This window comes from Rana temporaria, chromosome 3, assembly GCF_905171775.1.
Source record: "Rana temporaria chromosome 3, aRanTem1.1, whole genome shotgun sequence".
In the NCBI taxonomy this organism is placed as follows: Eukaryota; Metazoa; Chordata; class Amphibia; order Anura; family Ranidae; genus Rana; species Rana temporaria.
The window spans coordinates 236,794,089-236,820,164 of record NC_053491.1 but is presented as its reverse complement, the minus strand read 5'-3'; the positions used below and the strand labels follow the sequence as shown (position 1 = coordinate 236,820,164).

At 45.0% G+C, this 26,076-nt stretch overlaps 1 protein-coding gene across 1 annotated transcript in view; it reads right to left on the bottom strand.

Moving 5' to 3' along the window:
• LOC120930430 (platelet glycoprotein Ib alpha chain-like) overlaps positions 1-26,076 on the bottom strand; it is a 49,323-nt gene that overhangs the window by 14,039 nt on the left and 9,208 nt on the right. The window contains exons 4-9 of the mRNA XM_040341615.1: positions 20,772-20,825; positions 14,116-14,157; positions 12,294-12,335; positions 10,626-10,667; positions 9,224-9,262; positions 5,558-5,611 (exon numbers count right to left, since the gene is read on the bottom strand). Coding sequence (XP_040197549.1) covers positions 5,558-5,611; positions 9,224-9,262; positions 10,626-10,667; positions 12,294-12,335; positions 14,116-14,157; positions 20,772-20,825 — 273 coding nt within the window. The remainder of the gene's footprint in view (positions 1-5,557; positions 5,612-9,223; positions 9,263-10,625; positions 10,668-12,293; positions 12,336-14,115; positions 14,158-20,771; positions 20,826-26,076) is intronic.

Below are 26,076 nucleotides of genomic sequence, written 5' to 3'. Positions count from 1 at the left end.
AAGTTATTAGGGCCTGTTCATATCTGTATCTGTGTTAAAATGCAGCCGCTGGTATGTGGTAGCATGAAGCAGCGCCAATTCGCAAGTGGTGGTGCATCGCTCCATTTCCTTTTTTGAATTAACTTTTTTGACATTTCAATATTTTTTTTTGGCTTCAGCGCAGTCTGAGGCGGTGGGTGGCTTCCACTAGTCCCAAATCCCTAACCCTAATCCCACTTCCACTAGTCCTAAATCCCTAACCCTAATACTGCTTCCACTAGTTCCAAATCCCTAACCCTAATACCACTCCCAATAGTCCCAAATCCCTAACCCTAAACCTTAAACTATTTGGAGCAGGATTACAGTTAGGGATTTGGGACTAATGGAAGTGGGATTAGGGTTAGGGATTTGGGACGAGTAGAAGTGGGATTAGGGTTAGGGATTGGGGACTAATGGAAGCGGCATTAGGGTTAGGGATTTGGGACTAGTGGAAGATGGATTAGGGTTAGGGATTTGGGACTAGTGGAAGTGGGATTAGGGTTAGGGATTTGGGACAAGTGGAAGAGGGATTTGGGTTAGGGATTTGGGACTAGTGGAAGTGGCATTAGGGTTAGGGTTAGGGATTTGGGACTAGTGGAAGCAGGATTAGGGTAAGGGATTTGGGACTAAGGAAAGTGGGATTAGGGTTAGGGATTTGGGACTAGTGAAAGCCGGATTAGGGTTAGGGATTTGGGACTATTGGGAGTGGGATTAGGGTTTTGGGACTAGTGGAAGCGGGGTTAGGGTTAGAGATTTGGGACTAGTGGAAGCAGGATTAGGGTTAGGGTTGGGGATTTGGGACTATTGGAAGTGGGGTTAGGGATTTGGGACTAGTGTAAGTGGGATTAGGGTTAGGGATTTGGGACTAGTGAAAGTGGGATTAGGGTTAGGGACTAATGGGAGCAGGATTAGGGTTAGGGATTTGGGACTAGTGGAAGTGGGATTAGGGTTAGGGATTTGAGACTAGTGGAAGCAGGATTAGGGTTAGAGATTTGGGACCATTGTGAGTGGGATTAACGTTAGGGATTTGGGACAAGTGGGAGTGGGATTAGGGTTAGGGTTAGATATTTGGCACTAATGGAAGTGGGATAAGGGTTAGGGATTTGGGACTATTGGGAGCGGGTTAGGGATTTGGGACTAGTGGAAGTGGGATTAGGGTTAGGGATTTGGGACTAGTGGAAGTGGGATTGGGGTTAGGGATTTGGGACTAGTGGAAGATGGATTAGGGTTAGGGATTTGGGACTACTGGAAGCGGTATTAGGGATTTGGGACTAGTGAAAGTTTAATTAGGGTTAGGGATTTGGGACTAGTGGAAGTGGGATTAGGGTTAGGGATTTGGGACTAGTGAAAGTTTAATTAGGGTTAGGGATTTGGGACTAGTGGAAGTGGGATTAGGGTTAGGGATTTGGGACTAGTGGAAGTGGGATTAGGGTTAGAGATTTGGGACTAGTGGAAGCTGGATTAGGGTTAGGGATTTGGGACTATTGGGAGTGGGATTAGGGTTAGGGATTTGGGACTAGTGGAAGCGGGATTAGGGATTTGGGACTAGTGGAAGATGGATTAGGGTTAGGGATTTGGGACTAGTGGTAGATGGATTAGGGTTAGGGATTTGGGACTAGTGGAAGTGGAATTAGGGTTAGGGATTTGGGACTAGTGGAAGTGGAATTAGGGTTAGGGATTTGGGACTAGTGGAAGCAGGATTAGGGTTAGGGATTTGGGAATAGTGGAAGATGGATTAGGGTTAGGGATTTGGGACTAGTGGAAGTGGGATTAGGGTTAGGGATTTGGGACTAGTGGAAGATGGATTAGGATTAGGGTTAGGGATTTGGGACTATTGGGAGTCGGATTCGGGTTAGGGATTTTGGACTAGTGGAAGTGGTATTAGGGTTAGGATTAGAGATTTGGGACTAGTGGAAGCGGTATTAGGGTTAGGGTTAGTGATTTGGGACTAGTGGAAGATGAATTAGGGTTAGGGATTTGGGACTAGTGGAAGTGGGGTTAGGGTTAGGGATTTGGGACTAGTGGAAGTGGGATTAGAGTTAGGGATTTGGGACTATTGGGAGTGGGATTATGGTTAGGGTTAGGGATTTGGGACTAGTGGAAGTGGGGTTAGGGTTAGGGATTTTGGACTAGTGGAAGCTGGATTAGGGTTAGGGTTAGGGATTTGGGACTAGTGGAAGATGGATTAGGGTTAGGGATTTGGGACTAGTGGAAGTGGGATTAGGGTTAGGGATTTGAGACTAGTGGATGTGGGATTAGGGTTAGGGATTTGGGACTAGTGGAAGATGGATTAGGGTTAGGGATTTGGGACTATTGGGAGTGGGATTAGGGTTAGGGTTAGGGATTTTGGACTAGTGGAAGTGGGATTAGGGTTAGGGATTTGGGACTAGTGGAAGCGGGGTTAGGGTTAGGGATTTGGGACTAGTGGAAAATGAATTAGGGTTAGGGATTTGGGACTAGTGGAAGTGGGATTAGGTTTTGGGTTAGGGATTTGGGACTAGTGGAAGTGGAATTAGGGTTAGGGATTTGGGACTATTGGGAGCAGGATTAGGGTTAGGGTTAGGTATTTGGCACTAATGAAATCAGGATTAGGGTTATGGGACTATTGGGAGTGGGATTAGGGTTATGGGACTATTGGGGGGTGGGTTTAGGGTTAGGGTTAGGGACCAATGGAAGTGGGATTAGGGTTAGGGATTTGGGACTAGTGGAAATGGGATTAGGGTTAGGATTAGTTATTTGGGACTAGTGGGATTGGGATATAGATACTTACGTTGCAATGCTCATCTGAGTGTAATTTCTGAACTTGTCTTGGTGCACTCTCAAGTCCTCATATAGCAATGCAAATTGTCCACTTGAGGTGTGTGCTTGGAGGATGGGATGAACCCAATAGCGATGTTGCTGCCTCTGTTTGTGCTACTCTATTGGGAGAATATCCACCAACAACAAAAAAGCTCCATAAACTCCATCTTCTTTCTGTACCTTCTTCTCACCTCCACGAGATACCAGGAAGTAAACAGGAAGTGATGTAGGGAGGTGGGGTTGATCATGCTTCAATAACGCTTGTAAAACGCTGTTAAAATGCCCTTTGCTGTAATTTTACCGTGAACGCGGTAAAAACACTGTGTTTTACCGCTATTTTAACAATCCGCTATAGGTGTTACCAGTGTGAAAGGGCTCTAAGAAAATCAGGCAAACACTTTCGTCCAAAGAAGAATCATATAATTTTGTGATTTCGACAGCAGATTCTGACCTTCTGAATGAAAATTTCCAAAGGGAAAATTTCCAATTTCTTGTATGGGAACAGAACAAACGATTTTCATTTAATATGTACCGTTTTCGTAAGATCTATGAAAAATCTCAAAAGAAAGATTGTGCATGATCAAAACAATAAACAACAACAAAAAAAGCCTTTGTCGTATGAGAATTTTTGTACATTATTTTCTTCCTTGCTTGCGTCTTGCTGAGAAAATAGAAGGAAAATCAGACCATAATTCGCTAAATGTTTTTTATAGCGTATAAGGCAAGCTGAGCAACAAGGTCTCTTTAAGGTCAATGTGGTTGATATTTTCTTAGCTAAGGTTTCAGCCCAGTGGTGATTAGCACTTCCACTAGTAGGGATGAGCCTGGAGTTCGAGTCGAACTCATGTTCGACTTGAACATTGCCTGTTCACTGAACAGCGAACAATTTGGGGTGTTCGCGGCAAGTTCAAAAAGCCGCAGAACACCCTGGAAAAGTCTATGGGAGAAATCTAAAGTGCTAATTTTAAAGGCTTATATGCAAGTTATTATCATAAAAAGTGTTTGGGGACCTGGGTCCTGCCCCAGGTGACATTTATTAATGCAAAAAAAGTTTTAAAAAACGTCAGTTTTTTTCGGGAGCAGTGAATTTAATAATGCTTAAAGTGAAACAATAAAAGTGAAATGTTCCTTTGAATTTTGTACCTAGGGTGTGTGTAAAGTATGCCTGTAAAGTAGCGCATGTTTCCCGTGCTTAGAACTGTCCCTGCACAAAGTGTCATTTCTGAAGGATAAAAAGTAATTTAAAATCACTGCTCCCGAAAAAACTACAGTTTTAAAAACTTTATTTTGCATTGATACATGTCCCCAGGAGCAGGACCCGGTCCCCAAACACTTTTTAGGACAATAACTTGCATATTAGCCTTTAAAATTAGCACTTTAGATTTCAAATGTTCGAGTCCCATAGGGCCAGATTCACATAGAACTGCGGCGGCGTAACGTATCGTAGATACGTTACACCGCCGCAAGTTTTCATCGCAAGTGCCTGATTCACAAAGCACTTGCGATGAAAACTACGACGGCGGCCTCCGGTGCAAGGCGGGCCAATTCAAATGGGCCTGTGCCATTTAAATTAGGTGCGCTCCCGCGCTGGACCTACTGCGCATGCTCCGTTTCCTAACTCCCGCCGTGCTTTGCGCGCAGTGACATCATTTTTTCAAACGGCGACGCGCGTAGCGTACTTCCGTATTCCCGGACGTGTTACGCAAACAACGTTAAATTTTAAAATTCGATGCGGGAACGACGGCTATACTTTAGACAGCAATACGATTGCTGACTAAAGTTAGGGCAGGTCAAATAATGACTAAAATTGCGACGGGAAACTTGACTACGGACGACGTAGCGAACGCTAAAATCTATCGGGGATCCGCCGTAACTGCTAATTTGCATACCCGACGCTGGTTTACGACGCGAACTTCACCCAGCGGAGGCCGCGGTATTGTATCCTAAGATCCGACAGTGTAAAACAATTACACCTGTCGGATCTTATGGATATCTATGCGTAACTGATTCTATGAATCAGTCGCATAGATAGAAACAGAGATACGATGGCGTATCAGGAGAAACGCCGTCGTATCTCTTTGGTGAATCTGGCCCATAGACTTTAATGGGGTTCTAAAGTTCACACAAACTTTTGGTCTGTTCGCAGGTTCTGGTGTGAACCGAACGGGGGGGTATTCGGCTCATCCCTATCCACTAGCAATACTAGGGCCACAGGTTCAAATCCCAAGCACAACACTACCTGCCTAGAGTTTGCTGCATGTTTTCCCTGTTCCTGTGTGAGTTTGGGTACTCCAGTTTCCTTCAACACTCCAAAGACATTCTGGTAGGTTAATTGGCTCCTATCTAAACTGGCCCTACTATGTAAGATTGTAAGCTCTTTAAGGGCAGGGACAAATGTATAATATATGTAAAGCGCTGTTGAAATTGATGGCGGTATACAAGTACCTGTAATAAATGATATAAAGGCTCACAAGTGGCCTGGTTCCCCAGTGTATTGATATACCTGTTGACACCAAAAAAACAAACAAAACACTGCTACTGAAAATCCTTGCCTGCTGTTATCATGAACTGAGCTCCAGCAGGTTGTTCAGAATTATCAGTTGAGAGGTATACTCAACGTCTTGACTATTTGGAAAATCTGTAAATGATCGTGTATTATTTTGACCAGTGCATGGATCAAGAAAGTAAATTGGGTGAATGTTCAACAGAGTGGATTTTAGGACTTAGAACAAATACAAACCGCATCTGATTTTGATGTTGAAATTCCTTCTCCAAGATCACGTTTAACAATGTTCTAAATAAAAACAAAAACAGTGTATTAAAAAAAGTGATATCATTTTGCTTTTGAATACATTTTGTTAAATCTTTTCAAGACCACCTACAGTGTCTGTTCATCACCCATAACTAGGTATCTGTTTTTTACACTAGTGCTACACAGGCAATATAATCTCTGTCACCCAAAATGCAAGCACTCAATCCTGATGTTTAGGGACAAGGACCCTTTTCCCACATCCTGCCCCCCCCCTCCAAAAAAAAGGATGTTGAAGTGATGGGGACCAATAGGAATCTGTATGCCTGGGGATATGCTCCTCATCTCATGGCTGGGGGATCCTGGGTGATGTCATTGACCATAAATATTATCAAATGATGTCACTCAATATATCTGGCTGTTTGTGTACATTACGGCAATGTGGTGGGAAAATAATTGACTGGTAACAGGGAAACCATGGATTGGCTGGTTGTCACAATTAAGCATTGATTTGCTTCTGTGGACATCATTTACATCTTATTTTCTTCTATCAAAGGACTTTTTCAAATTATCAGTGGGTTTATTTACATTTCACTTTTTTAGGGAAATGAGAATAAGAGGTACAATATATCTTGGGTCCCCCTTTTATAAAGGGTGCTTTCAGATTCAAGTCCTGACCACAAACCCCCACATCCTTTGTGGGGAACATGATGCAGGGAAGAGGCTCTTGTCCTTTAGATCTGGGACAAGGTGGCTTGTAAAGCCTCAAGTAAAATTTGTAATCTTCCTGTTTATTTTATTGAAGTGTATTTCCACTTTTGCAGTCTTTTTTATTTGCACGTGTTGCTATTTACATGGCATTCACATAAAAAAATATATATATTCTCACCTTTTAAGTGCATTTTTACGTCCTTGAAATCCTACCTAGCTTTCTCCTTATTTGTAATGTTAAGGAGAGGGCTGTGGAGTAATGTTTAAGATTTACCCTGCCTGTACTCTGCTTGTAGATCTGCATTGTCAGTTAAATTTGAACATTGTCTGTCCTATCAAAGTGTTAGGCCTCGTACACACGATAGGATAGCCAGAGGACAACGGTCTGAAGGACCGTTTTCAATGGTCAAAACCGATCGTGTGTGGGCCCCATAGGTTATTTAACCTTCGGTTAAAAAATAGGAGCTTGCTTTAAAATTTAACCAATGGACGCCTAACCGATAGGTCAAAAACCGATCGTTAGTATGCAAAAGCATCGGTTAAAAATCCACACATGCTCAGAATCAAGTCGAAGCATGCTTGGAAGCATTGAACTTCGTTTTTTTCAGCACGTCGTTGTGTTTTACGTCACCCGCGTTTTGGACACGATCAGTTATTTAACCTATGGTGTGTAGGCGTGACGGACCATCAGTCAACTTCATCGGTTAACCTAAGACAACGGTCCTTCAGACCGTTGTCCTCTGGTTAACCTATCGTGTATACGAGGCTTTAAAGGTCTCAAAGGTTTGGACCTTAGTGTATTTTAAGGCACCTAAAAACAACTATCCCTGTGTCTTTTATCTGCAAATTACCATCTATACTAATGCTGTGTACACACAACCGTTTTTTCAGGTTCTAAAAAAAATGACGATTTTTTTTTAATGTCATTAAAAACGATCATGTGTGGGTTCCAGAGCATTTTTCACAATCTAAAAAATGGCCAAATTTTTTTTCAAACATGCTCTATTTTACGTTATCGTTTTTAAGGTTGTAAAAAATGGTCGTGTGTGGGCTTTGACGTGAAAAACCTGCACATGCTCAGAAGCAAGTTATGAGACGGGAGTGCTCGTTTTGGTAAAACTACCGTTCGTAATGGAGTAAGCACATTCATCACGCAGTAACAGACTGAAAAGCGTGAATCGTCTTTACTAACACAAAATCAGCTGAAGCAGCCCAAAGGGTGGCGCCATCCACATGGAACTTCCCCTTTATAGCGCCATCGTACGTGTTGTACGTCCCGCGCTTTGCTAGAGCATTTTTTTTTTCACGATCGTGTGACCGTTTTAATAATCGTGTTGAAAAAAACATAGGCCCGGATTCAGAAAGAAGATACGACGGCGTATCTCCTGATACGCCGTCGTATCTCTGAGTCTGGCCGTCGTATCTATGCGCCTGTTTCATAGAATCAGGTTACGCATAGATTTTCCCTAAGATCCGACAGGTGTAAGTGACTTACAACCGTCGGATCTTAGGCTGCAATCTCACGCTGTCCGCTAGGTGGCGCTTCCGTTTGTATACACGAGGAATATGCAAATGAGGAGTTACGCCGATTCAGAAACGAACGACCGCCCTGCGCTTTTTTTTTTACGTCATTTGCTTTCGACTTTTTCCGGCGTATAGTTACTCTCGGCTATATGCGGCGTATCCTATGTTAAGTATGGCCGTCGTTCCCGGGTCGAATTTTAAATTTTTTTACGTCGTTCCCCGGGTCAAATTTAGCATTTTTTACGTCGTTTGCGTAAGTCGTTCGCGAATACGGATGGACGTAAATTACGTTCACGTCGAAACCAATGACATCCTAGCGACGTCATGTAGAGCAATGCACGCTGGGAAATTTTACGGACAGCGCATGCGCCGTTTGCTTCGGCGCGGGGACGCGCCTGATTAAAATTTTACACGCCCCTACCCGCGGAATTTGAATTCCGCCGGGGGATTTACGATACGCCGCCGCAAATTTACAGGCAAGTGCTTTCTGAATAAAGCACTTGCCTCAAAAACTTGTGGCGGCGTATCGTAATTGAGATAGGTTACGCGGATCTAAAGATCCGCTAACCTATCTGAATCTAGCCCATCGTTTTTTCTAGACTCTTAAAACATCATTTTTTTTAACCCGAAAAACGGTCGTGTGTACGCGGCATAAGTCATAGAAGCTGCTCATAGAGTCTTATTATACATCTGCTCTAAAAGGGTGGGGAAATATTTTGGACAATTTAAAAAAAAACACTCAAAACACAGTTTTTTCTTTCTAATTGCAAACTTGAGTTACACAAGTGATTTTATTTTTCTGCTGGTAGGAACTTTATCTACTTGTTAACAATCCCGTGCCACATACAGAGCAAATGCAGCATGCATGTTTATTTCTATAATGGGATGTTGCAATTATCATAGCAAAGAAAACATACAGTATACAGTATATCAGGGAACTCATCAGTTGGCTGAAATTAAAAAAGGAAGTCGTTTTCCCAATTCTAATGACGCCATCCTGGCACACTGACACCTGGCACAATGACGCCATACTTAGCTCAAGGCTCACAATTGGCCAGGTTCCCCACTATACAGAAACCAGCTTGTAGTCCCTTTAACACCAGAAAAACTGCACCACTTTGGAAAACCCTTAACTGATGTTATCATGGAATGAGCTTATTCAGTTCCCAGTAATGCTTCTTTTTGAGGTGCTATTAGGGGTACTGAAAACAGTTGCCTCAGTACTTCTATGAACTGAGCTCTGCTGTACCATTGGAGCTGTAGGAACAGTATTGAGACATATGCTTGGCTTTCCTTCCACCATGGGGACATTTGGGTATTGTGGGGATTTTTTTTTAACAAACAGATAAAGGAAAATGGATAGGGGATGTTGCTGACTTTAATTGTTTTTTAAACATTCACATATACCCAATAAATACATACCAAATGTTCATCTGGAACAGTAGATGTGGTGTTTGGTGTCTAAATTTTGACATAAAAAGGGTATTAATCTCTGCAATAACATTTTTACATTCAATGCATTCTGCATTATTTGAAGACTAATTTTAGAGGAACAAACAATGTCTGAGACATTGCGACAGACAAATCTGACACTTTTTGGGGACTAGTGACATAATACAGTAATCAGTGCACAGTTACTGTACTAATGACAATGGCAGGGAAGGGGTTTAATTTTAGGGGAGATCAAAGGGTTAAATGTGTCCCTAGGGGGTGCTTGCTAACTGTGTGGGGGATGTTCTGACTGGGGGAAGACAGAGATTCATGTTCCTGCTTAGCAGAAACACATAATCTCCATCTTCTTCCCTGCCAGAAAGGCAAAATGCCTTGTTTACATAGGCAGACCACTGTTCTGCCTCTCTCGGGAATGATCACGGTTTACCAGCAGACATTGGATCCACCCAACCCGCTGATTTGCTCCCCCTTTGTTCAATCAGCACGCGATCGCGTCTCTGTGCACGTGCCCCCTAGAAGCTTTTGCACTAAATCATGTACAGGCATGTGATTTCACACAATAGAGCCATTTTGCCGCAGTAAATTTACGTCACGCAGTCGGCAAAATTAAAAAAGGACGTTTTTTTGTTTTTGTGTATTTTTTACAATGCCCGCTATGTGATCCTAGCACACTGATCATCAGGGCAAATGAATACTCGACTAAAGAGCACAAGTGGTCATATGCCCCCAATATAATGATACCAGCTCATATGCCCTTTAACAACAGAATGAATTGCACCCTTTCTGAAAAACCTTGTCTACTGTCACCATAGACTAGGCCAGGGATATTGAAATAAAATTCTAGGAGGTGGGTCCAGAATGATCATAGTCTGCCATTTAGTGATGACTGGACTAAGCTCTTACAGCACCTGGTACTGCTTGTTTTTAACGCAGGGACCAGGAGGCTCAGTACTTTTGATAAGAAATCTTTTCATGTTTATCTGTTTTAACAATCCCGGCACACCAGACAAAAGGGCTGATATTTCTATTGTAGAAGGGCTGCCACCAAGCGATTCTCACGATTCTCCCACTGTACCTGTACCAGTCTGTATTGTAGGTAGCACTTTGTGGTGCTTTTAAGGGCATTGGAAACTACCCCCCCCCCCAAATAATAAAATACAATTAAAAAAACCCAGCTCGGTGCACCATGAACTGGTCTCTACTGCACCATTGGAGATGTAGGAACAGCATTGAGACATTGCTCTGTTTTCCCTGCCACCATGGGGAAATTTGGGTATTGTGCAGATTTTTTTAACAAACTGATAAAATAAATGGGTGAGGGGCTTTAATGGTTTTAAAAAAAAAAAATCACACATACTCCATTAATACATACCGGTGGTAAAGTTGGAACAGTAGCTGCTGTTGTGTCTGGTGTCTGAATATTGACAGAAAAAAAAAAAGGGTATTAATCTCTGCAATAACATTTACATTCACTGTACTAATGACACTGGCAGGGAAGGGGTTAATTATAGGGGCGATCAAAGTGTTAAATGTGTTCCCTGGGAGTGCTTGCTAACTGTGTGTGGGATATTCTGACCGGGGGAAGACAGAGATTTGTGTTCCTGCTTAGCAGAAACGCATATCTCCATCTTCTTCCCTGCCAGAAAGGCAATCTGCCTTGTTTTACATAGGCAGACCACCGTTTTGCCTCTCGGGAATGATCACGGGTGCCCGGCAGACATTGGATCCACCCAACCCGCTGATTTGCTCCCCCTCTGTTCAATCAGCACGTGATTGGGTCTCTGCGCATGTGCCCCCTAGAAGCTATTGCACTAAATCACGTACATGTATGTTATTTCGCACAATAGAGCCATTTTGGCCGCAGTAAATATATGTTACGCAATAGTTTTTTTGTGTATTTTTTAAAATGCCCGCAATGCGATCCTAGCACACTGATCATCATGGCAAATGATACTCGACTAAAGAGTACAAGTGGTCATATCCCCCCCAATATACTAATACCAGCTCATATGCCCTTTAACAACAGAAAGAATTGCACCCTTTCTGAAAAACCTTGTCTACTGTCACCATAGCCTAGGCCAGGGATATTGAAATAAAATTCTAGGAGTGGGTTCAGAATTTCATGGGTGCTCACCTGTGGCACTCCAGCTGTTCCAAAAATACAAGTCCCATGAGGCATTGCAAGTCTGAAACAGTTACAAGCATGACTCCCAAAGGCAAAGGCATGATGGGAACCTGTAGTTCTGCAACAGCTGGAGGGCCACAGGTTGAGCACCCATGGTCCAGATCATAGTCTGCCATTTAGTGATTACTGGACTAAGCTCTTACAGCACCTGGTACTGGTTGTTTTTAACACAGGGACCAGGAGGCTCAGTACTTTTGATAAGAAATCTTTTCATGTTTATCTGCTTTTACAATCCTGGGCACACCAGACAAAAGGGCTGATATTTTTTATTGTAGAAGGGCTGCCACCAGCGATTCTCCTGATTCTCCACTGTACCTGTACCAGTTGTATTATCTTAAGGTCACTGGAAACTACCCCCCCCCCCCCCAAAAAAAAGAAAGAAAATATAGAAAATAAGAAAAGTAGATAGAATGGAGGCCTGGAGGTTCTGGGGTGGGTGGGGGGGAGAGGGGTGGGAGGGAGGAGGTTGGGACGGATGGTATTCATGTATTATGTAATTTTATGTGAAAACGATAAGACGTTTTTCATGAAAAAAAAAAAAAAGGAAACCAAAGAAACAAAAAATCATAAAGGGAAGAAAAAGAGGAAACAAGCAAACAAAATGTGAGCAAGTCTCGTGTTGGTAGGTGGAGTCTAAAGTGGTTGGGGGAAAAAAAAAAACAGCTCAGTGCCACCATGAACTACTGTAGTCTCTATTTGCACCATTGGAGCTGAAGGAAAAAGTAGTGAGACCTATGCTCAGTTTTCCTGCCACCATGGGGAAATGTGGGTATTGTGTGAATTTTTGGCAAACATAAATGGCTGAGGGGCTTTAGTGGTTTTAAATAAATTCACACATACTCAATAAATACATACCGGTGGTAGAGTTGGAACAGTAGCTGCTGTTGTGTCTGGTGTCTGAATATTGACAGAAAAAAAAAGCATTAATCTTTGCAATAACATTTTACATTCAATGTATTCTGCATTATTTGAAGACAGATTTTGAACAACTTTTTTTACTTGCATACTTGGGTAACGCAGGTCTACTACCAGAGTTATCTCTTGACTAATGTATTGTTTCCTTAAGAAAGGGTATGGCTCCCTCTAGTGTCTATTTTTTTTATGTTTTTTGCAATAGCGTGTATTAGCGTTTTTTAGCGTTCGCGTTTTTAGCATTTGGCTTTTTTTGAGCGTTTTTTTTTTGGTAAAAAAATTGCACTTTGAATGCGATTTTTCTGGCATTCAGAAAAAAGCCCATAAACTCCACTGCTCATTAAAGCTGAAAAACGTCCATGTGTGCATCATAGAGTGGAGTTTATGGGCTTTAAAAAAAATCCAATGTAGCACTCTGCTGCCAATTACTGGGGTGCTATTCTAAATTTAGAGGGTGTCTGAGCCAATAGTGGGGCTCAGACTTTGTTGAATTTCATTCAAATAGCCTCTGTTCTGGCTATGGTTGTGCTTGAAAGGGATTTTCCCCTGTTGCCTGTAGGTGGCGTTACCACCTCAGGCCCATGTTGAAATACAAGCGAACCATGGTGTGTTAAGTGACGCCTTTTCGGCAGCAGCACAGTGAGAGTGGTGCCCCACTGTGTAGCTGGTAAGGGATACTTAAGGGGCAGACGCCATTTTCGGGGTCCTTCGCCTCGTGGCCCTCCTGGCGCAAGGCACGTGTGTGTGATCTCGACCTCGGGACCACGTTGGCCCGGGGTCACATTTCTGTGGAGTAAGCCCAGTTATGTTTTCTGGGGCCTATCATCAAAAAGGGGATCCCAAGCTGTCCATCCAAGTGGGGGGAAGCTGCTTAACGAAGGAAACGGGGGGAGGACCTGCCCTGGAGACCAAGCAAGGCAAGCTAGTGTCTCGGGATAGGCCTGGTGACTTTGTTAGAAAGGGATCCATTACTCTATTAGTCTTACAGTCCGCCAGGTCGGCTTAAAGGCACATTTACTGTAAGGCCAGAAGTTCAGGACTTAAATCCTGTGGCAGAGGATCCCTGACTATCCATCTTTCGTTCTCAGACGGTCTGTGGCAGAGACTGTTCTCATGCTGTTCGTGCCTCATGCCGGCTGCTAGGCCATGTGAGAGGGGGTCTATCCGGGTGAGCAATACCCACTCAAGAGAGAGTGGTGAATACTGGAACTTTAGACATTTTTTTGTGCATTCTGTACCGCGTACCTGAACCTTCCCCTTCTCTCTTTACTCTCCACTTTCTTCACAAGTTTTATGCAGCAAAAATAAAACCTAACAGTTGAAGGTTTTACATCTTGTGTGGATATTGCAATTTCTACAGACTTTCTTCCCTGGACAACGAACTAAGAGGTAACGTGCAAAACCCAAATCTAAACCAGCAGCTCCTCCGGGGGTAGTGCTGTTTATCAGCTCCAGTGTGCATGGAGCCTAAAGATAAAAAAAAAAAAAAAAAAGGAATATAACAAACATGTCTTTACCTACCCGCTCTGTGCAATGGAATTGCACAGAGTGGCCGCAAACCTCCTTTCTTTTCACCCCCCTCCCCTCTAAAAAACTAGCCCAGTGCTGCCATGGACTGAGCTCTACTGCACCACTGAAGCTGTAGAAAAAGTAATGAGATGTATGCTCAGTTTTCCTGCCACCATGAGGACATTTGGGTATTGGGGGGATTTTTTAACAAACAGATAAAAAAAATTCACACATACTGTACTCAATAAATACATACCAAAGGTGGAGTTGGAACAGCAGCTGTTGTTGTGTCTGGTGCCTGAATATTGATAGAAAAAAGGTTTTCATCATTGTAATAACATTTTACATTCAATGCATTCTGCATCATTGATTTGAATCTTCTACTAGTAGAAGATTTATCTACTTGCTAACAGTCCTGTCCCCTTATTTGCAACACAGCAGACATGAATGAGCTTCTAATAAGACAATGGTCTCTTTTGAAGGACTGAACTGAGGAACTGTGCTCTCCCTTCACCTTCTGTTATACCTCCCCAGGGATTGGCCAAAGTGCCATACATTTTCAGTCTGCTTGTTCTGCTCTCCCTCTTCACTATACTTATTGAAGTCTCTAGAAGACAGGGGGAAGTAGTAGAACAGCAGCCTGTGAGACACTCAACAGCCCTAAGTAATCAACCCCTGCTCCATTGTTTACAGCTAAATTTACCAACAGCTTAATATGAACTAGGAGGATGCTACATAAGCTTTTTTCCACCTACTAGTAGTCACTCTTTTCAGTATACTGATATAAATGTTATGTAGCGCCTGTGTACTTTCGTACAGGTGCTATATTTAAATTTAGTGGGGGGAATAGAGAGTTATATTGCTCTCATTCCTTAATCTGTTAAATTAGTCTGTCGCCAAATCAGGATTGTCCTGTGGTCAGGCAGTGCCCCAGAGATGCAGTCTCATCTCTCTGCGGCAGGTGGCGCCAGAGGGGTCCAGGCGGAGCCGCTTCTTCCCCAGCACCAATTGAGAGTTTTCCCTTGCTGGGGAGGGGTATTTCTTAGCGGAGGCCTTTGTTTGGGGTTCTTCGCGGTTTCCTGGTTCCAGGTGTGGCACCCACCTTTAGGGTGTGCGCACATCACGGGCCTTATCACTATGGCCTACCAGGCCATAGTCACATGCTATGTGGAGTTCCTGAATCTGGGCTCTCATAGCCAGAGCAACCGATGCTGCAAAGGGACCCAGTGACTTACTGGGTCCCTACTTCTATAAGAAGATCCAAGCTGGGTGCTGTTTCGGTGGGGGATCAGTCTGAGGAGAACCCGGAGGCAGGTGATCCAACAGGGCTTGAACGAACCACCGGGATCTGGTCACCAGAACACTGACAGGACACATTCAAGCTGTCAGTCGGTGACCCCAAAGACATACTGGGAGGATTTGGCTATCATTCACAATTTCAGCACTAGCCTGTGCAGAGTCTCACCTAACATCTTAATTTAATTAGAGCCAAGTCGGTGGCAGAGACTTGTTCCTCCCAGAAGCTTTAAGTGGCTTCCAGGCCTGTGAGAGAGGTCTGTCCAGGGGCACTTTTTACAGCTGGAGTGGCGACGCAGACGAATACAACTACAAAAAAGGGGCAGGACTGCCTTTACTATCCCTAGCCTGATACTGTGAAGTAGCTCTTCCTTCACCAATCTATCCTGTCTACCTCAAGTTTACATGTTGGTCGTGTTTGACCGGGAAAATAAAGAATTTGAACCGTCAAACACCGGTATGGACATTCTGTTACTGCTCTCAACACCACCATCGCCCCTAGACACAGTATAGAGGTAACTTAAAAACGCCGATCCCAAATCTAACCAGCGGCTCCTCCGGGGGTTAGCGATATAGTTAATCCAACAAAAATATAGTCCTAGTCATTACATTCCCAACAGCTTATGTCTGGAGAGTAGTTTGGTTGGGAGAACGTATGTGGTGACAACTCAGAGCTAGAACAGTCACTTACTACTGTGGCGGAGATTGAGGAACAATGTATTATCTATCATCAGTTCTGCTTAAAATTTAAAAAGGAAGTGGTTTTAACAATCCTGCTATGATGGGACAAATGTTTGAATTGTGGTGTTTTTTTTCTCACTAAGAAATTGAATTTTTGGCAGGCAGGATTTAAAGAAGTTTACTTATTTTAAATAAATACATTGGCCGATTCACAAAGCACTTTAGCCGACGTATCTCCAGTGCAAATATGCGCCGTCGTATCTATGCACCTGACCCACAAACTAAGATACGCCTAAAAACAGGCTTCATCCCACCGACATAACTTGTCTACGCCGGCGTAGCGTGGGCGCATATTTACGCTGGACGCATGTGGCGCTCCCATTGATTTTGTATTCAAATATGCAAATGAGGGAGAAACGGCGATTCATGAACGTACATGCGCCCGGCGCAGGCTACGCGCGGTGCGCGTAAGTTGTACGTCCGGCCTAAAGTTATTCCCCATAAAGGAGGTGTAACTCAGCACCAGACGTGCACAGGTCAGCTGGACAGCAGCTGCAACATCACCGTAACGGACGAGCTGAGCAACCACACTTGCAGGACCACATCTGTATGCCAACATGCCAGGCAGGGCCGCCATCAGGAATTATGGGGCCCCTTACACAGCTTCAGGCATGGGCCTGGGGGGTGCTGCCGCGAATTGAGAAGAATTGAGAAAGAAGAAATAAAGAAAAATATATATAAATAAGGGGGGTAGCCATCCGGGACCTCTGGGCCCTTTAATAAAAAAAAAAAAAAAAAAAACCTCTGGGCCCTTTAATAAAAAAAAAAATATCGTATTTATCGGGATATTGCGCGCGTCCGGCGTATAGCGCGCGACCCCTAAAGTGGACCCGACATTCCTGTAAAAAAAGATTTTGGTGTCTTGCGCGGGCAAGACACCAAAACTGTAAGTACTAAAATCTTTTCCATCGGCGGCCTCGTCGGGTCCGGTGTCTGTCTGCAGCTTCGGGTGTCCCCTTCGTTGGGGTCGGCATCCTTCTGCGGCATCCTCCAGGCTCGATCCCCGCTTTCCCGCGCCGAGTTTGAATACTGCGCCGGCAAATACCGAGCACAGTACACTCGTGTATAGTCGGGCAGGCTCGCTACTCTCGCGCTCACGTCCTGTACGTCCAGGACGTGAGTGCGAGAGGAGCCGAGCCTGCCCGACTATACACGAGTGTACTGCGCTCAGTATATGCCGGCGCAGTATTCAAACTCGGCGCGGGCAAGCGGTATCGGCGTATATCGCGCACCCACGATTTTGCCCTGATTTTCAGGGCAAAAAAGTGCGCAGTATACACCAATAAATACGGTGTATGTATATATATATATATATATATATATATATTATAATATATATATATAAGAACTAAAAAGAGAAAAAAATATAATAATATAAAAACAAAATATTTTTTTTACAAAAAAAAAAAAAAAAAAAGGGTAGTTACCATCCGGGCCCCTTATAGGTGTACTGCCTATACCCCCCTGATGGCGGCCCTGATGCCAGGGGCAGCCATGGTCATAGCACTACTACGTCCTCAGGCACGGAGGAGGGCAAGGGAGAGGATATACCGAACGCACATGAACGTCTTTGGCATGGGGGAATCGGTGTATCGCATCTTCAGATTCAGCCCTGATGCCATCCTGGAATTAGCCACAGCCCTGCATGATGAAATCACCAGCCAGACAGAACGCTTACATGCAGTGCAGCCACTGGTCAAGGTACTGGCAACACTGCATTTCCTCGCCAGTGGATCTTTCCAACGTACAAGTGGAGTCGTGTCTGGGAAGTCACAATGCCAATGCCTGGATAAGTCCGGAGGGACCCTGTTGTATTCCCCAAACTGTGGTCCCTAGCTCACACACACCCCATCCACCTCACATTGGTTTAGCCCAAGTCCACCGTGCAGGACTTGGGAGCAGCAACGCCACGCCAAGGCCCCAATGATGTTGCTGTCCATTCATACCACATTCACACGGTCGTGGGGATAACCTCTCCCTGACGAACCAAGGTGACACGCCTTTATGGCAGGAATGTCACCCACACATACACACACTCACACACCAGTCACACTGTAGCAGCACAGGGCAAACCCTGCCCCTGAAAACGGGTGTCCGGGCACCACTTCTGCACTCCTCACCGTGTGCAGTGACAAAAAATTAAAATAAAATAGGGATCATGCCCTTACAGGAGGACAGCACATACCTCTGTGCACGTCCAACCAAAAAAAAATAAAGCTCATAATCTGAGCAAAAAAAAAAAAAAGAGCAGTCATTTGCCCTTTTGTGGGCCAGGCCTGGTGCCACGGGTACGGCTCCTCAATTGTCTGGGGGGAGCCTCGGGTGGGGCATTAGGAGGAGGTTCATCCCCTGGTCTGTCACTCCTAGCAGATGTTGGCTGCATGCCCTCCAACGCAACGGCAATGCAGGTGAGGACAGAGTTCGTATCCGCCTGCATTCATAGCTGGCAGTCTGCCGCTGGAGGCGCCTGTTCTGCCTTCCCTCTGCCTCGATGGCAGCAGTGTTGGCCTGTACAGCCACTCCCAGGCTCTTCACCTCTGCCACAAGGCCTGCAGCTCCCCAATTGCCCTGGCATGACGCTCCAGGCTGGCCTGAACATCCGAGCCATGGTCCCCAGATGGTGAGGGACCCCCTGCCACCATGTGGTGTCGCATGGCCTCAAGGGTCTGGGCTTGGTCACCAATGCATGATACCATGGCAGTGCAGTTTGCGCTCACATCCTGCAGGCAGTCAGAGATCGAGCTGGTCTGCTCAGTGTCACGGTTATTTCCGTGCCAAGCAGAAAGTGAGGCATGGTCTTGCCCCAAGTGGCTCTGGGTGGTATTGAACCTGGGACCTCTCATTTGCTGTTTCGGTTCTTTACCTCTGAGCCACTCCTCAGTTTGGTATCCTGCTTGCTTTCCAGCTAAGGTGGTTCTGAATGATGTGCTGATCTCCTTGCAATCTGTACCTGTCTCTCCTGGTCCAGCTGAGGCAGGTTACCCAATTAAAAATCCACCCTTCAAAATCCATGCCACGCCGACGCAGCTTTGGGAGCACTGGCTTCCTGAATTTCATGCTTGCCTCTCTGCGCTGCGTCGGCGTAGCGTAAAGGAGATACGCTATGGCAGCATAAATGTGCACCAGTGTCTGTGAATCCGGGCCATACTGTTCACATATTTGAATTGGTTCTTTCAAATCTCAGCACCATAGTAAATAAAAACAGGAACAGAATAGTAACTGTGGTAAGGACGGCTTGCTTTTAATGTATTCTGAACCTTTTGAAGTCATATGCCGTGTACACACGAACATTTTTAATGGTCTAGAAAAAACAACGTTTTTTTTTCAACCTGATTCTTGTCAAGCCTGCCTTGCCTACACACGATCGTGAAAAAAAATGCTTGCGCAAAGCGCGGTGACGTACAACACGTACAACGGCACTATAAAGGGGAAGTACCATTCGGATGGCGCCACCCTTGGGGCTGCTTTTGCTGATTTCGTGTTAGTAAAAGTTTGGTGAGAGACGATTCACGCTTTTCAGTCTTCATGCTTTTCAGTCTGTTATAGCGTGACGAATGTGCTATCTCTATTACGAATGCCAGTTTTACCAGAACGAGCGCTCCCGTCTCATAACTTGCTTCTGAGCACGCGCGTTTTTTTCACAAAAAATAGAGCATGTTCTAAATTACGCCCATTTTCACGTCATGAAAAATGCTTTGGAGCCCACACACGATCATTTTTAATGACATTTATGAAAATTTTGTGTACGCGGCAATACTCCCATAAGGATGTATCTGTTTCTTAAGGCACCCAGCAGGTTTTGGGTCCAAATTTGCAAAGTGCCAATTGATAAACATTTAAATGACTTGCTCATCTCTGATGCCACGTACACACGACCGTTTTTCATGATGTGAAAAAATGCAATTTTTTAAAAATGTCCATTAAATATGATCGTGTGTAGGCTCTAGAGCATTTTTCATGACGTGGAAAATGGGCATTAAAAATGTAGAACATGCTCTAATTTTTCGCGCAGTTTTTTCACGTTGACGTTTTTCACGTCGTGAAAAACTGTCGTGTGTAGGCTTTAACGAAGTGAAAAAATGTGCATGCTCAGAAGTTATGAGACGGGATCGCTCGTTCTGGTAAAACTAGTGTTCGTAATGGAGATAGCACATTCATCACGCTGTAACAGACTGAAAAGCGCGAATCGTCTCTCGCCAAACTTTTACTAACACGAAATCAGCAAAAGCAGCCCCAAGGGTGGCGCCATCCGAATGGAACTTCCCCTTTATAGTGCCTTTGTACGTGTTGTAAGTCACGTGCTTTCCTTGGGCATTTTATTTTCACGATCGTGTGTATGTAAGGCAGGCTTGACAAGAATCAGGTCGAAAAAAGCGTTGTTTTTTCTAGAACATTAAAAATGGTCGTGTGTACGCGGCATAATGGTTAAATTAGTTAGTTTTCCTAACATAGTTTATTTTGAAGCCTTGAGAACAATTTGCGATCTGCCTGTTTAGTTTTTGGTGCTATGCAAACAGCCCTATTTTATGGTCTTCAGTAGTTGTGTGGATATTGTATTTTATGATTATTATGATTAACATATAACCCTTGAAGAAAACTTATACTGACAGAATATGGAGGCTGCCATTGCTGATCTATTTTTCTAAAAATGCTGTTTGCTTAGTTGTTCTACAGATCCAGTAATGTCTCCATTCTGACTGCACTGGCGCTTGAGCTACAAGAATTGGATTGTGAGGTATCATTGGCTTCTCTTCCACCCTGGAAAGAATTTTTATATAGTACAGGGATACTTTTCCCAGACACAAATAAATTATGGGAATGGATAGGGTGACGTTTTGGCTTTAAGAAGTTCCCTCATCCTGAATAAGTACATACCTGAGGTACAGCTGGAAGAGCAATTGTTTTTTTAACATCTGGTCCAGCACCTTTCTAAATATAAACAGAAAAAGGGTATTGATATTTTCAATAACAACTTGCTTTGAATGCTACCGCATCATCTAAAGACAAATCACTCAAAATATTGGGGTAATGTTAATCTGCTGCTTGATAGCAGTTTGCTTATTTGCAACATACAGACATGAAAAAATAACTAAATAAATATGTCTTCGCTCTAATTCATCCCAAAGGTGTTCTATCGGGTTGAGGTCAGGCAGACCACTCAAGTTCCTCCACCCCAAACTGTCTTTATGGACATTGTATGTGCACTGGTGCAGAGTCCTGTTGGAACAGGAAGGGGCCATCCCCAAAATGTTCCTAAAAAGTTGGGAGCATGAAATTGTCAAAAATGTCTTGGTATGCTGACGCCTTAAGAGTTTCCACTGAAACTAAGGGGCCAAGCCTCATTCCCTGGTTCGGACTTTTAATCAAGCCGTGTTGCGTGTAAATCCACCAGTTAAAACTCCCTTGTGCCCATGGGTTTTGAATCTAGTTTTGACTGTTTACAAAGAGCCTTTTGAACCAATGCACCATATCCCTTTGGTCCTGTTGACAAGAAAGTCGTTTTTTCTGGTTGCTATTTCCTCTGCTAGAAGGGTATCAGAATTAACATTTCCTGTAAAAAGCCATTATTAATTATTCACAAGAACAGGTTGATGTTGCATCCCCACCCAACTTTTCTGACTAAGGTTGTTTCAGGATTTAATCTGATGTGATCCTACCATCCTTCTGTCCATATCTGAATTCTGCGGAAGAAAAATGATTGCACTCTCTAGATGTAGTTAGAGTAGTCAAAGTCTATCCGAAAGCAATGGCTCAGATACGTGAAACTGATGTTTTATTTTTGCTGACAGAAGGTCCCGGAAAGGGCCAGGCAGCGTCGAAATCTACTATCTCTAAGTGGATTCGTCAAGTAATTACTTATGCCTATGATATGAAGAAGAAAAAATCCTCCTTTTCGCCTGAAGGCATGCTCTACCAGAGCAGTGAGTGCTTCATGGGCAGTGCATCACCAGGCCTCCATGGCTCAGATCTGCAAGGCTGCAACCTGGTCTTCAGACCATACATTCACAAAATTCTATCAAGTGGATGTAAGAGGGCATGAGGATACCGGCTTTGGAAACAGTGTGCTGCAGGCAGCAGTATAGGTCCTCATGTTCAATGGCAGTCTGCTTTTTGATCTGTGTCTCCCTGCCCTCAAGTTAAGCATTGCTCTGGAACATCCCAGTAAGTAATTAACAAGAGTTCTGTGTCCTGTGATGTACGAAAAATAAAAATTGGATTTTTGTACTCACCGTAAAATCCTATTTCTCTGAAGAGCATGAACGGACACAGCTTCCTTATGCTCTCAACTGTAGGGTTATGTTCCGTCTATTAGGAGCGAACTAGGCAGACATGTTAATGGTTAAAACATGTAAACTTTAGCAAAATGAAACAGCCCCACCCAGGGGGCGGTCCCTCTGGTCATAGCCCCTCTCACTGCACTGAGTGCAAAAGCAGTACAAACTCAAAAAAAGGAGGGGTGGGTGCTGTGTCCGCTAATGGACTTCAGAGAAAAGGATTTTACGAGTACAAAAATTCTATTTTCTCTTTCGTCCAGCTTCCTTATACTCTTAACAGTAGGGACGTCCCCAAGCAGTGTCAGAAACGAGGGGTGGGAACGGCAATCAAAAACCAAACTTTACCCCAACACACTAGAGCTCCTCAACGGAGGAGATGCAACCTTAAACTGCCGCCTGTAAAACTTTACAACTGAAGCAGGCATCCGAAGATGCACTAACATCAACCTTGTAAAACTTGGTAAAAGTGTGAACGGAAGACCAGGTCACCGCCTTACACACCTGTGAGACAGACGATTGATGTCGGAAAGCCCAGGAAGCACCAATTGCCCTGGTCGAATGCGTCGTGACAGGAAAAGGAGGTGCCCGCCCCTTCAGGGCATAAGCCTGAATCACGATCTGCCTGATCCACCGAGAAATGGTGGCTGACGAGACCGCCAGACCTTTCTTTGGACTAGACACTGATACAAACAGTGAGTCTGACCTCCGAAACAGCCATAGCAGACAGATACACACGCAGAGCACATACCACGTCCAAGGAATGGACGCAGCCTCCTTGGGATGTGATGGCTGAGGACACAAGGATGGAAGTACAGTGTCCTCATTCAGATGAAAAGCGAAAACACCTTTGGAAGAAAAGAAGGCTGTGGGCTTAGCACCGCTTTATCTCTATGGAGGACCAAGTAGGGGGACTTACAAGACAAGGCCACCAACGCAGAGACCCATCTGACAGACATAATGGCCACTAGAAAGGAAACTTTCTGAGAGAGCGTCAAGAGAGGAATTTCTCTGATGTTCTCAAAAGGAGGTTTCTGAAGCACGAGAGCACCAGGTTCAAATCCCACAGAGGTAGTGGTGGTCGAACCGGAGGAACCACATGTCGAACCCCTTGAACAAACGTACTCATCAGTGAGTGGGACGCCAAGGGACATTAAAAGAAAACAGCCAAAGCTGAAATCTGCCCCTTAATGGTGCCTAAGGCAAGCTTCTGATCCACTCCTGGCTGTAAAAACAGCAGGATCCTAGAAACAGAATATATACGTGGATGCCACCCCATCTCTTCACACATAGAGATGTAGGCCTTCCACGTGCAATGGTAAATCTTCCGAGAAGATGACTTCCGTGCCCTCAGCATGGTGGAAATAGCCGAATCCGACAGACCCCGGTCTCTCAGCACCTGGTTTTCAACAGCCATGCTGGTAAAGCCAGCGACTGTAAAGCAGGATGTAGAATGGGACCTTGCGAGAGAAGGTCCTCCCGCATTGGCAGTCGCCAAGGAGCATCTGTCACCAGGCGTACTAGGTCGGTGTACCAAGGACGCCAAGGCCAATCTGGGGCAATTAGGATCATTGATATCCCCTCTGATTCTGCTCTGTGGAGCAGACGAGGAAGCAGTTTCAGTGGCAGAAATGCATATATCAGCCGATACTGTCCCCATGGGGCCACCAACGTGTCTGTCGCATCCGCCCAAGGATCCTATGACCTGGCCACGAACCTCAATACCTTTCGATTGAATCGAGAAGCCAAGAGATCCATGTCTGGCTCACCCCACCTTAGGCAAAGGAGGCGGAACACATCCGGGTGTGGTGACCATTCTCCTTGGTTCAGCATCTGGCGACTTAGGTAGTCTGCTTGCCAGTTTTCTACGCCCAGAGTGTATACGGCCGATAGAGCCGGCACACTCTATTCTGCCCAACTCAGCATGTGAGAGACCTCCAACGCTGCAGCAGAGCTTCTTGTTCCCCCCTGATGGTTGACATGCGCCACCGCCGTGGGGTTGTCCGACTGGATCCTGACTGGATGCCTCTGTAGGCTCAGTGATCATGTGGAGAGGCACAGAATATTGATCGTCAGGCGAGATTGTTCCTGTGTCCAACGACCCTGTGTCGACTGAACACCCCAGACTCCCCCCCCCCAACTGGTCAGGCTGGCGTCCGTTGTGATCACCGTCCAGTGAAAGGGAAGGAATGACTTCCCGGCATGAAGAGCGGGAGATCTAAGCCACCAGAACAGGGAAGTCCTGACTAGTTGGCTCACCCGGATTAGACAATCCAGGGACAGAATCTCCTTCTGCAAGACTCGAGTGTGGAATTGAGCAAACTGTACTGCCTCGAAGGAGGCTACCATTAGTATTTTCAATACCAAAATGGCACCGACTTAAAGAAAAACAGCGCAGAGGGACACTGAGGTGGATGAGAAGGCCGAAAAAACATAGTGGCCCCCGAGCGGAGGACCCCCCAATGGCAGACCACCCACACAGAGAGCGGGCTCAGAACACCCTGCAGCCCCCAGCCAGGATAGGGAAAATAACCCCTCAGGTACATCCCAGGTCAGTCACAGCAGGCCCATGTATGGTGGAGGAGGGAAGGGAGGAGAGGAAAGGGAGGACACAAGACCCCCTAATCGACCCCCCCCCCAGGAAAGCCCAGCTGTTCCATTCTGCCAAGACAGGAGGAAAAGTACTTACCCGTCCCTGCGAGGACTGCTGGCGCGTTCCTGACAGACCCACTTCCAAGCAGTACAGAGTAGCTGCCGGCCATGGCCCACTGTGACACAGACAGCTTAGCAGCCTAAGCTGGATGCCATAAATCCATGATACACTGGATGCCATAAATGCAGCTCTGCTACAATCAGCCGACTTAGTAGCACCGAAACGCAAAGTCCGCATCCGGAAAAAAAAGTCCGGCTGGTTCAACAACCAGCTGTCCCTACTGAAGCAAGAGCGCAGAAGGGCGGAAGCCGCCTGGAAAAGAAGCCCTTCAGAAGATCACCTCATCATCTACAAGGCAATAACAACACAATATCATAAAGAAATCTTCAAAGCCAAGAAACATCATTTTTCTTTGACGATTAACAGCGCCATGAACCGCCCCCGAGAACTCTTCAAGATGGTCACCCAGACCATGAATCCGGGATGTCTTGAAGTCCCCAATTCAGACACCCAAGAGTTCTGTAATGAACTATCGGATTTCTTCATCGACAAAATCGAAAGAATCCGGGTAAGTATTCTGCAAAATAATACCCCCCAGCCCCCCCTTCAATCAACCACAAAACACCAGCAGAAACCTTCTACAATCAACTAAGTTCACTCTGGAACCCATCTCCATCGATACCACCAAAAATATCATTGGTGCGTTGCGGAACAGCACAGCACCCAATGACATCATTCCCACCAAGCTGCTGAAGGAATGCGCCGACATTCTGGCGCCTCCCATCACACAGCTTATAAATCAGTCATTTAAGGAAGGCATAGTGCCATCCCTGCTGAAAGAGGGCACAATCCAGCCCATCTTGAAAAAACCTAACTTGGATCCCAAGGACCCAACTCACCGCCGCCCCATAACAGGCCTAAATATTCTCTCCAAGATAATGGAGAAAATAGTGGTACAACAGCTGCAACAGCATCTGGATACCCACAATCTACTCGATCCATTTCAATCAGGTTTCCGTCCCGGACACGGGACAGAAACGGCCTTACTCAAAATATGGGACGATGCCCTCGAGGCCGCAGACGAGGGAGAATCCTGTCTCCTGGTTCTGCTGGACCTAAGCGCAGCCTTTGACACAGTAGACCACAAAATGTTACTGATGCGACTGGCCGAGGTAGCCAGAATCGCAGAAGGTGATTTACCATGGTTTTCCTCCTTTCTTGAAAACCGATCACAAACAGTGAAACTGGGATCTTT